Genomic DNA, 15,979 nt, shown 5'->3' with positions numbered 1-15,979 from the left:
TGCCTTGGCACTTTATAAGTGTCTGATTTATATACATGTTAAACATTCTGAAAAAGTGACTTATTCACAAATGTGGTTTTCTAATATTTTCTTAAGTGATTTATTTTTGTGTTTCAACAAGCTTTCAATATATTAACTTAAATCTGAAATTAAATTTCCCATTTTGCAACAAGAGAAACAATAAATCTCAGGTATTTTAATTGAATTAGGTACTACATATAATTTGTATAAATTAAGTTAATCTACTTAGTACAAGATAGGTTTTTAAGAGGGAAACGGTTAATTCCTGATTGTTATCCTAAGCCTATTAAACAGCAACGTTATTGCAAACTCACTTAAACAAAAAAGTTGATTTTGAAAAGTAAAACTAGGAAATTTGAAATATGAAATCGGTGACAAGTAGGGATAGGTGCTGAAGTCACCTTACAGCAGCAATCTGTCAAAACGTAAATTGAATTAAAGCATATTTGTTCAATTGGCCTCGTAGCTTTAAATCATCCCTTTGCAACTACAGCATACTACAACTTGAACAATCCCTCACTTGATTATTCAAGAAATATCATTTGAGTTCCTACAGAATATACATTGTATTCATTTTGTGCTAAGCATGGAACTTCAACAATTTTTTTACATAATTACTGTATGCCTGATTAATTTTTAAAGAGTTATTCATCACAACCAAATGACAACATATCTGCAAGCCTAGAACAACAATGTAATAAAATTTCTGAAATTGTTAAATGTTTTCTAATATTTTTAAATAACTAAAAAGTGCTTGTTCTTTGAAGCAAAGAAAATGAAGCATAAGAATGATTTTAGTAAATAATTATTTTAAGTTTGAATTTTAAATTGACTTAATTTATACTCTGAAATGTTATTACACATTATTATTCAGGTTTATTTATTCAAATTCAAATCACAAAAAAGGAGAACAGGTACAAAAATTCACAAAGCAAAAGTCAATAGCAATATAAAATTGAATTGGAGACTAATGGTGTTAAAACAGAATTACAATAAAATTACAAAAATACATTAGAAATACAAATAGAAAATATAAAAATACATGACATAACTTTAAGAATACTAACATGTTAAGAACACTTACATAACTAAGACAGCATAAATATTAAACTTAAAAAGTATCTACAAAACTTAATATTGCTTTAAAAATACTTGATTATACGAATATTATTAACACCTCTTGAAGAAAACTAAGAACACAATTTAGGTTTGGACATAAAGCAACATCTGAGTTCAGTGAAATACCAACAACTTTTAAAACTCACCTTTGTCAACTTCTTCCAATTTTTGTTTAATCCAGGCACATAATTTACACTTATGCTTAATAAACTTCATGATCACAAACAATATTCACTACCAATTTTAAGTACCTTAAAAATCAGGTTTTGTACACTGTGAGCAACCTAACAGCATGGTACATAATGCTCCCAGCAAAAAGAAACTGCTAATTCATATGCTGAGTAAGGTTAAAACTTTCATTCTTTCCTTGTTCCTTGAGAAGAAAAAAACACCACCTCACCCTGACCTTATTGATAAAGCCATAATTATTTCTATAAGACTTGGATAATGAAGTAATTGTTCATAAAAACAATAGCCTCGCTTACGAGTAACAGCATGCTAATATTGATATCAACAGGATATGAACTCTGAACTGCTGCAGCCAAAACCTTTAGGTTCAAATCCTACAGGACTCCCATAATAAAGATTACAAGTAACTTAGGAAAGACTAAACTCCTATAGGAACTATAATAATGTTATACCTGGAGTTTTCAAAACTGAAAGACACACAAAAAGCTTAAGTGTTTGAAGACTTTAAATTGTAGGTTATATTTGAAAAAAATTGTAAAAGTTTCAGAAACACAAAACATTTTTATTTGCTTCTAAGTATTAGAAACAGTAAATTTGTAGAAAATGGTTAATCATTCTATTAAATCGTATGATAACATCAGATATCATTGTCATATATGATCATTACTATTATCGTCATATATATGATCATTACTATTATCATCAAAAACATAATCATCGAGATTATTGAATTATCAACAGCGTCTTCATAGATCTATCAAAGTATATTATGATTTCATTATAATGCAGAGCCAATTTGTAAATATTATTAGTTGATGATGGATACAAGATTTAATTCTATGTGTACTGTACTTCCTATTAAAAATTAGTAAAAGATTTAAGAAATTTCTCAAGCTATATTAACATGTGTTTACCATTTAATAATTCTAATGACAATTAACCCATACTGAATAAAATATGTTTTGTATTTTGTTTTAGAGAAACAGTGCTATGTTAATTCAATTGAAAGGAAGAAAGTTACTGAACTATAAGTCTAAACTTTAAGAAATTAGTGCCTGGCCGAATACAGAATGAAGGAAAGATAAAAATATACCAACAACTTACACAAAAACATATGAACCATTCTTTTAAACATGGCAAACAGAAAACAAACTCTCAAAATTAATTACTTAAAGGCTAATTAGATGACTTGACTCATTAGAGACTTACTGCAGAAGAACCAGCGAAACAAACTAATAAAAATCCACAGAATACTTTCAGCAAAATTCATTGTTTTATTCAACCAATCTATGATTCAAAATCTATAAATGACAACTGGTTTCTGGTTACTGTAAGTGAGAATTAAATGAAATATGCATGGAGAGTAGGCTTACCACACCCAGGCAGAAAATCAAAAACACAACACTTTGTTTTAGATCCTGCTGTGGCATCAAATCAAAAGTTGCCAAAAGCCAGACTTGCGAACCGATGACGTCAATCATAAGTTAGTTTTATTAGAAAAATTGGAAATAACAAAAGCAAGTTTACTCCCGGTCGTTTGTTGGATAAAAGTATAATGTATGGTGTCACTTTGGTAATCTTTTACTGAAAAGGTGACAAAAATGAAGTTTTCCAAAGGATTACTGAAGAATGCCACTTTAGTACAATCAAAACAACAAAACATTGTTCTGTAGTTTTGGTTGGGTTATCAACTTTAAATTTCATAAAATTACTGTACAGTTAGAATGCATCTCTTGAGTCTTCATTCTTATGTTGTTAATGGAGTTTCTGTTTCCGGATAATCTGGCATTCAGATCATGTGGTAAGAAAATCCACAAAAAGTAAAAAAAAAACCAACTTTTTTTCTTTTTAAATCTTGAGGATCAAACATACATTCTACGATTAAACATTGCATAAATTCACATAGAAAGCTCCTATGTAAATTAATAGTCAGACTAGATCTGTTAAAGAGTGCTTGCAGTGTTGTAATTTTTATCGTTAGTAAAATATTCATCCCATCAAAAATAATAAAATCAAACACAAATCAATCTAAATCTCAATGGAAACATTCAGTTCAAAAAACATCAATCTAAAAAGCATTTCTGACAGTAAGTATAATCACCACTGACAGCTCCTCCAATTTTAATTTTTGGATTTTCTTTTCTATTATTTCAATTTTAATAATTTATTATATTTCTATAATAATGTGTATGTATACCAGTATTATCTAAATATCATTCAAAATTACATTAATAAATTGTTTGGTTTGCAATTTTATTTCAAATTAATTTTATATATCAAAAATACAAAGCACCAATGTAAGACTAATATACGTTATTAATTTAGTATGTTATAATTGAGCACTGCAGGATTATTAACATTCTTTCAACTAAAAACTTAAATCTTAATGTTCAACATAAGTTTGAGGAAATTGCCAAGTTTGTCTTAGTTGTTATATTAAAGATGTTAAGCGTGTTTAAATCGTCCTTCATTTCTTTCCTAGATAAACAGGAAATGTAAGATTTTTAATCGATCGTAACATCCTCAATCTTCAAAACTTTTTGGAACCTTATAATCTATTGATAGATCTTTCAACACTGACATTGAGATTTTTTTGTTGTTATTGATACACTGCCATTTTAAACAGGATATTTTGGTGATCATACTACTGTGTACATTATTCAAAAACTAATGACAAGAGTCTCCTACTCTGGGATTAAAACTTAACCAAAGTTCCACAGCTTAATGTTCAACCTCAAATCTCACCTACATGTTAATCAGCAGGGAACCTGTCATACTATCTTCAGGGTCTTCAAAATAAATTGACCAATTTGACGTTTCGTTAACTTTTTTGTGACTCATTTCTGTACCCTCCCTCGGCTAGACCCTCTTGGCCAAAATGCTGGTGGGACACTGTGAGTCATGTATAGCCTTACAGTAACTGAACCAGGTCACACTGAATGGTAATATAATAAAAATAGGAAAATTATATCTCAGCCTATTGAACATGTACTGTACTTGTGGATAATAATGATAACAAATTTATGTTTGAATTGTGAAAGGAGAAAAAAAGTTTAAGATGTCAGATGGAAGTAGATTCAAACTCCCATGTCACTTCCAGTTGCTCTGCAAATTTTCCCAGCTGAACTCATCATACATTTCCTATATCTCAACCTACTTTCAAAAGTTGTACTACAAACGAGAAGTAGAATTGATTCAGACATGTTAATGTGAAATACATTATAAGGCTACAATACCTTCATCTGTAATAATCAATTATCAAATCATTTCAATTAAATCAAGAATTTCAACGTAGGACCCTGGAATTAAAAGGCAAGCATTTTAACACCAAAGCTTCAGTTCCATGCTAACCACTAGATGTAACAACGTCAATTTAAACTTGAATGAAAATTGTTTAATTAACAGACAAATCTACCTGTATCACTTTAGATTTTGTCTAAAGCAAAACAGGTAGATTTATATGTTTATAGAAACTTTGTAATGGTATTAAGTAGCAACTTAAATACTAAGTGAAGAATTGAAACACTAACATTTTATTTTCACATTTAATAATATTAGCAAACACACACATCTTATTATGAGTTGCCTTTGTAGTGTACATGTTCAACAGATTTCATTAAGAGAATCACAGCTGTAAATTAATGCCGGTAGTAAATTCCTGTATAAACCAGGTGTAGCAACAACATTTCTTAAGTATATCTAATACTATTAAAAACCCATTGAAAATAGCCTATGAAGTTTCCCTCCAAATTATGTTATTTCTGCAAACACAATAGATTTTTTTTCTGCATAGCGAGGGAAAAAAACAATCAAAGGCTACTGAGATATCCCGAAAATTTCCCCAAATACAATTATCCTTTTGTTTAAAATTGAAACAATGAAGCGTAATCATTGGAGAAACACTATGACTGAAAAATGTTGGATATTAAATACGTTTCTTACACAATAAACCATGTGCAAAGTTGTGCAAGAACTTAAAGTGAAAAAACAACTCTTTAGACAGAAATTTAGTTATGCAACACATCAAAGGAACAATTAAGCAACAGAAAAATAAGCAATTAGGTTAAATTTGCTGGAAATTCCATTTAAGAAATTATTTTTATTGTTCAAGATTTGAAGAAATAAGAACAATAACTTTGGTCGCGTGCACTGTCAATAGAAATTCTATTATTTAGCAAATTTCAATTTGTGTCAAAAAAGCAATGAGCTGGAATAATCAATTTAAATACCAAATATTTTGAATTTCTTATCCTCATTGCCAGTAAATATTTTCAGTATCAAATTCATAGCAAAATGACAAAAATGATCAACAAATTTACAAACAATTTGGTATGAGCTTGAAATTATTTCCCTTCCAGCATTTTTAGTAGAAATTACATTATCATTAAACAAAATTGAGTTCATATATCAATCATGGAATGTATTCAAACATCTTATTATTTTTTAGACATGTTTTTCTCAACCCCACAACTGCTTTAGAAAAAGCATAACACTCAGTACTTAGTATAGAGTAAAAAAAAAAAATACTGAAATTTGTATAAATCAAAGCCATAAATGTCCACTAAATTTTCTGAAAATAATTTTTAAATGGAAATGATTTGAATTTAATTTGATAGATGTAGTTAGATGTACTATTCATCATGAAATGTTCAAGTTGTCAGTAATGTTAATCCAAATCAAATATTGTTTTTGAATATCCTGTGAAATGAAGGCCTTCCTTCTCTTTAATTTTAACATTTAATTATATATTGCCTTGATACAAACACAAATTATTATTAATATTAGTACTTCAATACAAAAATTATCAACTGTGTCATACAGCTAAAAATTATAAAATGTACATCATTGTACTTTCAAATAAATAATTCCTTTACTATTACCGGTACTAATATACTTTTGTATAACTTACAGGATGTTAAATTTTTTTCCCATCAATTTTGTTTAATTTTTAACATTTTTAGGAGGCCCGCTCCTGCTTCCACCTACCCTACCCCTTTGAATCTGCCAATGAGTACTGACCATTTTGATTATATTTTTGACATGAATTTTTACAGATTTGGACACCTACAGTGTCCCAGCCTTCCAGGCATCTTAAGGGTATAGATTTAGGGTTAATTTAGTCATTTTACAACATCATGTTTCTGTGTATACTGTATCCTATATCTGGAAATTGAATAAAATACAAATAAAGTAGCTACAACCTTCTTGAACAACATCTTTAAAAATATCTTGTTTTTTAATGTTAACTTAAAATAAACTTTAAAAAAAAATCAAAGCTCCAATGAGATATAGTTAAAAACAACCAATTCTGTCTGTCAAGTCACTAATTACACTAGTTATTCCTAGGGGTCAAATTATATTTTAATTTATGTAGTCTCTAGACTACATAATCATATGCAATGCTTAAGCATAGCCTGTCTCCTAATGACATTCTCTTGGCATCTATTATAAATTGTTTAAATCAGTATGGTAATTCAACAGCTGTGAAGAGATGACGCAATGCAAGTCTACTTGTTAATTAAGATATCAATGGGTTATCCAAAAACAATTAAGTAATTAATAATTACTGTAGCTATTCATGTATCTATTTCTGCTCAGTCGGCAAACTTGATGCAATCCTGTTTTGATAATCTTTAACGGGATCATAATGGCCGGCAAGAGGGTAACCTAAAACACCAACACACCTACCTCCATTAGCACATGCAATGATCATTCCGTTACTGTTCACTTCAGGTTTTTTCTTATCCCGGTATGTCCAGGAAAGCCATTCCACGGCTTTGCTGAAAGTTTGTCTTAGTTTTGAGCACAGGATCACAAACATTCTGTACTGTTCCTTTTCTAACCAGTGTGGGTGCAACATGAGATTCTACATGTATTTCATACAGAGCTTTTCAGATATATTCAAATCAGCTAGCCGCACTACTAACTCAACTGAAAACCAGCATGAATACGACTAGACGCATGAGGGAGTAATGACATCATTCCATTACCTCATATAATGAATATTCATTCATTTCCTGCCTTCCTGTAGTGAGCTCCCTTCTGATTGGTCAGTTTATTAGGGAGTCGGTAAATAGTTGGTAGAATATTCATGAATGGGAGTCTTTTATCCTTTATCTCAGTGCCAAATATTTAGCTTTTTGAAAACTCCTTCCATTAAACTTTTTGTTGAATAGATTCAAACAATAGTGAATTCCTTAATAGTGAATCAGATTGTAGTAAATGTATACAAACAAACCTTACCTTTAGTTGAAAAGGGGGATGGGGATCAGAAGAGGTGTTTATGCACCTCAGTGGTGCTGCTGCTCTGTCAGCCAGCCAAATTATTTTTAAATTAATGACATATTATCATTTTTATTTATTTTTGAGGAGCGATAGCACAGGTGGATAAAATCAAGTAATTTCTTAAAGTCATAGGGAATTTATTAAAAATATGACTACAAGCTAATTTTAGGGTCTACTGTATGTAAAGGATAGAAATGGTAATTATATAAAATACAATATTTTTTTTAAAAGGTAAATATAAATTAAAACAAAATATAAAGACGTAATTCCAACAAATGTTTACTTTTCTAGCTCAACACAAATAGCATTTAAATTTACAAAGGTAATCAATAGTGATGTTTATAAATCAAATTAATAATTATTCGACCCTTTGACTACAGCTTTACAGGTGAGGTCTGATGCAGGTGATATTATACAGGTGGCTGACACACAGGTGGTCGGATCCTGTAAGACATGACATGGAAAACCACTATGTCCGTCTCATTAAAAACTTCTTAGTCACTAATTGCTAATCAAGTATAAATCCTGAATACTGGAATAATATATAAATTCGTAACTTCTTAATATCTGTCTGCAATGTCCTATTGCATGTGACAAGTTTATGTCCTTTGCCCATATGGACATGATGATATGATATCACACTCATATTTAAAGCATGATCATATCACTACAAATTTAAGGAAAGTCATGTTATAGGTATTTATCAACATGAAACTTTGGTAATGTGAACAGAACTTACTGTAAAGTTCGTGTTTTGATTCAGTTCCTGTTATCACTACAGTATTCGTCATATGCATTTCATTCATGGGAAAATCCACAAGACCCGGCAATGAAGTAGATTAACAATAAATTTAATTAATCAAAAATAATCAACATTAAATTCATTTGAGGTTAGTTACCATGACAATGAAAGACATCAAGTAAACAACAGACAGGATGTGAAGGCAGCAGGTGAAGTGTGAATGCACGATTGGAAATGTGTACTTTACTCTAAGTCTTTACTAATGCAGAATTACTATTACGGTACCGTAAAACCTCGAATTGAAGGCAGTGGGCTTAATCGAGAGATGCAACCCATCTTGAATTGAAGACCCCTCTTTACTTTGTAAAATTAGCCTCGAAAAGAAGCCCATGAGCTTCTTTTCAAGATAGCAGAAGCTTCTTTTTGAAAAACAAAATAAATTAAAAACAAGCTTGGTTTATACAGTAGTTTAGGTGATTTAATGCCAGTTAAATACACTCCATGATACAGATTGATGTTATAGGGGCCTTACTTTTGTTTTATAGTACAAATTCACAAAATTTACAGCATTCATTTTGAAAAAAATCCCCTCCTTACTTTGCAAAAGTAGCCTTGAAAACAAGTCCATCTGGAAAAGATGCTCATCCAAAGTTTGCAAAAAAGAAAAAATAAGCCCAGGACTTCAATTTAAGGTTTTACGGTATATGATTTTCATATAAACTTTCATTAAGAAATTATGTTGTACAGTATGTAATTTTGGTGATAGTGAGCAGAAAAGTAATAATTGATAAAATATAAAGTACAACGGTATTACAGTATCATGACACATACGGTAATTATTTTTTTCTTGGAACAGAGTTGTTTAAGTAACATAAAAGATAAAAAGAAGTCTTGGTTTTCATAAGCAACAACTTTATTAAAATAACATGGACTGTCATCCCAATACCAAGTTAAAGGAAAGCGACCATGGCCTACAGGATTTTATATCAAGGGTAATCTATGGTAGGGCTGGTCAACACTTACAGGAAAAGCCAAGCCCGTTTTGTTTCCTATACTGAGCTTGGTAACTATAAACACTACCTGATTCAAGGCCTGCGTAAAGGTATCACGTCAGGACCCCTGAACTTTCTTACTAATTTACTTGAGGATGATTAATATGTGTACAACAAGTATACCTCAATATATGTTCAGTTTTAACTATATATATGACATAGACTCATTAACAGGAACTGAGACAGGAAGACATAAGCACAGAAGTAGCTATTAATTACAGCAAAATCCTAATAACTATTATAGTATTAGGATTAAAACAATACAGTACTCACATAGTGTTTTGGTAATGGAGAAAGTGTATGTTGACTTTGATATCTGAAAACAGCGAGTGAATCTACCAGAAGACATTTTCCACCAAGTAAAGTCTTGTGTATGAACAGTGCTAACTATTTTCTAAGGCTATCAATGTTCCAAAATTGCCTTTATCTCCTACAGTATGTGGTATAATAACATGTAAAGAATCTAAGCTATGCCTGATCTAAAGTGCTACTGATGTTCTAAAAATAAAGCCTGAAAAAGAGACAATTCTTCAGTATCCCATGGCGATAACAAGTAGAAAACAACTTCGATGATTTGAAATTGATTATGTCAGAAAATTGTGTAGAGGTCCTCTGTGACTTACCAGTGGCCAATAGTCAACAGATATCCCAGACTAATATATATTATGAAAATGAAGGTTACAATATTAAACTGTAAGGGGCATTGTATTGATTCAGTAAAAAGCTTTCAAAACAAATTATAATAAATTTATTATCTTAGCATCAACCTAGTTTCATTTTACTAATTAAAATATATGGGTTAGGAGATTATATAGTTCATAGGTTATGTAGCAGTTAGATAGGTTCATCGCACATATAATAATAATTAGGTACGGGGCACAGGAAACTGAATATAATACCTTCTATTTTGGGGGTTTATCAGTTAAAGTACAGCAATACTTACATGTTACTGTATATTTCAAGGTTAGGCTCCTCTCAGAGCCAGTAATAATGGGGGCAGAGGAAGCTAAATATAATATATCTATCTTTTTTGGAGGAAGGTGTTATCAGTTGAAGTACAGTACTTTATATTTCAAGGTAATAGGCTCATCTCACAACCACTAATAATAATGAATAAAATACTATCTATTTTGGGGTTTGAGTTGAAGTACAGTACTTACAATGTATACTTCAAGGTGAAATGCAGCACAAATCACTTACAATAACATATTACAATAGGAATGCGGGTAAGGAACAAGCTATTCACGCCCCTGTTAAATTGAAAATTTAGACACCATTCCCACGCGAGTCATTTTAATTGATATGTCACTAAAACTGTCCTCAACCATCACCATAATGAACATAGGAACTTTGACGAGTTTGAACTCCAATTAAGGTTAATTTAACTTGTAATAATTCCGAATTAGCAAATGATGTTTCATTCATTGCAGCTGAATCAGAGGAAACTGAGACATATAAATGGCAGAATATGTTACAATTCAATAGAATACGTCACCGAGCCATAATTGCACGTGCGTGCCAATTAATTAACATACGGACATGTGTGTTGACACCTGAGCTAAGAAGGATGCAAATGAATACCAGGTACTTTGAATAGGATAACAAGGAAAACTGATCAATGAATTGCGAGTCATTCAACAGTTGTTCAGCAAAATAAGGCAGAAATGTATTAAGAAGCATGATTTCAATTGAAGTTATTATAGAATAATTGAATGGACTATATTAAATTAGAATCCTCTCCAAATACAGATGGTACGATTTGTATTCAACTAATAGTTTTGACACCTAAGGGTTTACAGTAATGTTAATGGTTGTATTGATAGTGCAAAATACTAAGATCTATATGTGGCGTATAAACAAGTAGTTCACAACATCCCACTGAGAGGCACACCTCCAGCAATGTCTGAAGATGCTGTGTCTCAGTAAGAAAACCAACAGAACCCCCAAAGGATTATTAGGGCTGACGCGGACTTGCCAGCAGAAAGCTTGAATCAAGGATTTACAAACAAGTGGTAAAGTTATTGAAAATGCCTAAAATGAAAACATTTTTTTAAAAGTCATTATTCACTCATCTATCAGATTTACCACTCATTCAAAAATCAATCAATAATTTGTCAATCTTCCATCACTCAATCATTTATCATGATCATCATCAATCAATCACCTGTCACTCAACTGAAGTATCTATCCATTACTCAATTATCTATTCATCCCTTTACCAATCCAACAACTTTACATTCATCAATCATCCAATAATCGGCATCCTTAAATCTATACTGTAGTCATTGCTGTAGCTGGTGTCACCATTATCAATCATCTACCTACCATCCATCAATTACCATCCTTCTCTTAACCATGAGGTAACAATAATAAATAATTTACTGAAAATTTGTTTGAGCCAGTATCCATCTAAAAAGAAGCTCATGGTGCATCGACACAACAGTGCACGTCAAAGCTTAAACAATTCTTAACTCAAATTAATTTTTTAAATTATTTAATTATTAAAACTTAATCAACGCGGGTGTCAAAAATTTAAAATGGAGGACTGACCCTAATAACGAAAACAGCATCACTGTAACCGTGGGTGCATGCAGGAACTCTGTTAGCAACATGCTGGGCTCTGGTAGTTTCTACCATGGGCTAATCCCACAGCTCTGCTACAGTGCGCTGCAAAGGTACTAATCTGTGTTTGCGTAACACAGTATAAAAAGCAATTAAATATAGTTTCTACATATAAATGTTTGATCATATTATTCAATTTCGCTACCAGTACAGTGAGTCAAATCCTGATCTTTATGAATGGATATATTAAGATTTTTATTGGAATTCAGCCATGTGAAATGCCTTCCTGCCGAGCTTCAATTGGTTTCCTTCCCGATTAAAGCCAGGCAAGTTAAAGAGATAGACCGGCACAGGAAGTTATTCCAGGTTGAAGAATTACTGTCCTGGTGCAGCCCATGAAATCTTCTTCAGCCAGGCACTGTAGCCTTAAGATCAGCGAGGATCCGGTCGTTGACTTGCTATTAGTACACCCATTAAAAAATGTCAAACTGATTTTAGGCTGATTTTCTTGTGAAATATAAACAACATTTATGTATAATGCTCTAATGAAATAACATTATATACTCTAAGTATAACAATCATTAATGCTTTTATAGGAAGGTGTGTGTACATTGATAGCATAGGAAATAGTAGTGCAGCAAGATTAGAAAATGATTCAATATTTAAAAGTAAAACTCCAGAGGAAATACAATTTTAATATGTTTTACAACTGATATTTCTAAGACACAAAAAGTATATTTGACGAAAAACTTTGTAGCGGTTAATGAGATACAGATTTCTGACTACTTAAAAACTGGGGGAAAAAGGTGGAAAATGGGAGTGGTTACGCTCCTTTTTCCCTTTTTATAAATATTCAAAAACCTGTATTTCTCATTTACTGCTGCTGAGTTTTTCATCAAATATGCTTAAATTTTCATCTGGAGCCTGACTTTATTTAAAACTTGTATAATATAATAATTATAGGACATAAGTCATTTTAGTTACAGTACTTAAGACTTTATTCAGGATGTTTTTAAATTCCTAAAATAGATTGTTAGTCATCCATACTTAGATTTAGGTTCACATGATGACAGACCCAATAGAATCAACCATTAAAGTATGAATCCTTGATGACATCAATGAAAATTGAACTGATTTCATTAATTTATACTTTTATCAAGCAGAATCATTAATTATTTTACTTTTAACATGCAATAAAACTACTTTAAAAGTGAAACGAAAACCATCAAAAACAATGCTTTTTGTTTCTATTGTTTTGCATTGTTCTAGAATAACAACAATACACTTCATTTTGTTTGAAGCATTAATCTAAGCTTTCATAAATCTAAAAAGATAAATCCATCATAAATTTCAGATCAGATTAATTAGTAATTGTGTTTAACCTTAGTTACGGATACCAATAGAAAATTTATAAAGACAATACTGTACTTAGAAATGTGCTTGTGTCTGGCGTCTATATTTTAATCCTACATTATTATCAAGCTTTTCACCATAATCACTTAAGACTGGTGATGCTAAAGACCCGGACAAAACCAGGCAATACGAAAGGGTATTTTTTGATAGGACACAATTTAAAAATTCAATTTTCATTATATTTTTCTACTGTATCCTCCATAGAATAGGAAATATAAAATAATTATAGGCCATCACTTATGACAGAAAAAAGCCCCAAAAAATCCCTACTGTCACACTACCTACAACTTAAACCTTAGCACAGTACATTCAGGACCTAAAAGTGTTAGCCAAATAGCCAATATATGGGGGGATTGTCCAATCAAGCAAGGTGGTCAAGGCCAATGACCAACTTACACAGAGGGATTGTCAAACATTTAAGCAAGGCATCCTGAAAGGAATTACTCAAAGCTATGAAGTACTGTATTTTATGATACTGAATTACTGCATACTGTAACACAATTTACAATACTGCCCTCAATATTAATGTAAAAACTCTACAAAATATGACAAACAACAGAGGGCAGCAGATATTTATTGCATCATCACAATCACTCAAGCATGGCGTTGACCTCTTCTATTATAATTATTATTATTATAATTTCGGACTACTTAGCATGCAACGCTCCACTGAAAATAATCAATTAATTGTGCATTTAATATTAATGCAGACATCTCGCTGTCCACATCATAATTTCCACGTTGCAGACATGGTGATGTAATCATTCTAAAAATAGATCAATGATTCAGAATGGTGTTTTTAGCTCCTGGATGATAATTGAGTACCAAGTTTTAGAATTTCTACCAGGGATAGATTTGAAATTAAATCATAAAAAGAATTAATTTAAATACAAAAAAAAGTATTATGCATGCATATTTTACATCGGAGTCTAAACTAAAAACAGATCATCACAGTACATTACTAATTATAAACACAGTATTGAAGCCATAGTTAGATGAATATAATTAGCCATAGTTAGATGAATATAATTATGTGTGAACTACAAATGACCTCAAATAGCTCACATGATATAGACATCAATAAAAAATATATTCTACAATTTACAAAGGTACTGGTAATGTGCATGAGTTTTGAGAAATTTACTATACAGGCCTGGAAATAAAATGTTTGTAATTCTGACCATAAAAAAAAATAAATAAATGCATCCATGGCCACCAATCCTTATTCCCACACTATAGTAAACCCAATGAGTGGATTGCAGAAAGGAAATGATACTGTTTTTCCCCCCAAAACTGATCGATATCTCTAGTTGGAAGTTTTATTGTACAGTATGTTGTGAGACTTCATTTCACAAGCAGTAAAGCAAGCTGTTACTACACTGATGAATAATCAATAAGATTGTAAACACCATCAAACAATGTCTTTACAGAATTAATGAAACAAATAATAAATAGAATAATTAATAAAAACTAGAATATATTATCAAATGGAAATTTCTGTATGTCTAAGTCAAATTCTAGAGCTATATATAGCACACCATATTACCAACTACTGTATATCACACAGAATTCTAACTACAATATCTTAGGCACAGTACAAAATACTACTAATATCCACAGTATTCTAATTACAATATCTTAGGCACAGTACAAAATACTACTAATATCCACAGTATTCTAATTACAATATCTTAGGCACAGTACCTGTAAACAAAATGTACAGTATCATGTACAATGCTGTGCCCACAGTGTGTCTAAAAAAAACAGCACTACTGAACTATAGGACATCGAATAACATCACTGCAGTACATTAGCATGTTGTCAACTTATACTTTGTACAGATTTTGCCTAACACAGTATAGTCAACAGGGATGTCACCAGCTTTTTGAAGTGCCGGTCGGCGATCATTCCGCGTTTTCCCGGGGGTGGGGTGCCATCCCCCGTTTTCCTGGGGGTGGGGGGTCGCCGTATTCGTGTAAGCTCTTAAAAACCAAAAGGCCTAAGTAAGTCGAGCAGGCCTAGGCCCAAGGCTAGCTGACGCGATTTTTTTTGGCTAGTCCCTGCAGGTAGGCCAGGCCCAGGTAGGCCTAGGCCAGGCCCAGGTCAGAATTTGAGGAATGCAACAAAACAGATGAAGATGAGACTTACTATAGGCCTAATTAAATTCAATAGTTGACATGCTTTGTTTTAGATTAAAAAATAATAATGAACAAATCCCGGCGACAAAGCGTCGATCCGACTGTACCCAGCTGCATTGTTTGCCGTAATTTCACATGTTTGACGATTACCACGATGAATGTGTATGTCACTGATTCATGTGCACTCATTTATTTTTTTTTTTGTCCATTTACACACATTATATAACAATTATAATTAAAAGTGAAAAACTTAAAATACAAAATGAAAACAAAGTAAAGAAATAAAACATAAATCAGGTTTCGTAAATTTTTAATAATCTTCCTGCCCCAGATCATGATCTCATAATAAAACACTTGAATGGTCACGATTTCAACTTTAACCTTTGAATGTGTACAGAGCAACCGTGTCATGCTAGCCCACGATGTTCGCTATGACTCAACTGGGCCTAGGCTGTTAA

The 15,979-nt window shown here is 31.6% G+C and overlaps 1 protein-coding gene across 5 annotated transcripts in view; it reads right to left on the bottom strand.

The window, feature by feature from the left end:
* LOC117119360 (ras association domain-containing protein 1-like) overlaps nucleotides 1–15,979 on the bottom strand; it is a 38,417-nt gene that overhangs the window by 8,722 nt on the left and 13,716 nt on the right. The window contains exon 1 of one of the 5 annotated variants that reach the window (XM_033264151.1): nucleotides 7,018–7,277. The exons of 3 other annotated variants lie outside the window; for them this stretch is intronic. In XM_033264151.1, the coding sequence (XP_033120042.1) occupies nucleotides 7,018–7,189 (172 nt within the window). In that variant the 5' untranslated portion in view covers nucleotides 7,190–7,277. Of the gene's footprint in view, nucleotides 1–1,286; nucleotides 1,492–7,017; nucleotides 7,278–15,979 lie in introns of those variants that run through there. One more of the 5 variants, XM_033264152.1, reaches the window with a different exon arrangement.

Source organism: Anneissia japonica, unplaced genomic scaffold, assembly GCF_011630105.1.
Source record: "Anneissia japonica isolate Jap-2015-1 unplaced genomic scaffold, ASM1163010v1 scaffold287827_len377088_cov200, whole genome shotgun sequence".
Lineage (NCBI taxonomy): Eukaryota > Metazoa > Echinodermata > Crinoidea > Comatulida > Comatulidae > Anneissia > Anneissia japonica.
Note: the sequence above shows the minus strand (reverse complement) of the source record. Positions and strands in the feature narration are given on the sequence as shown.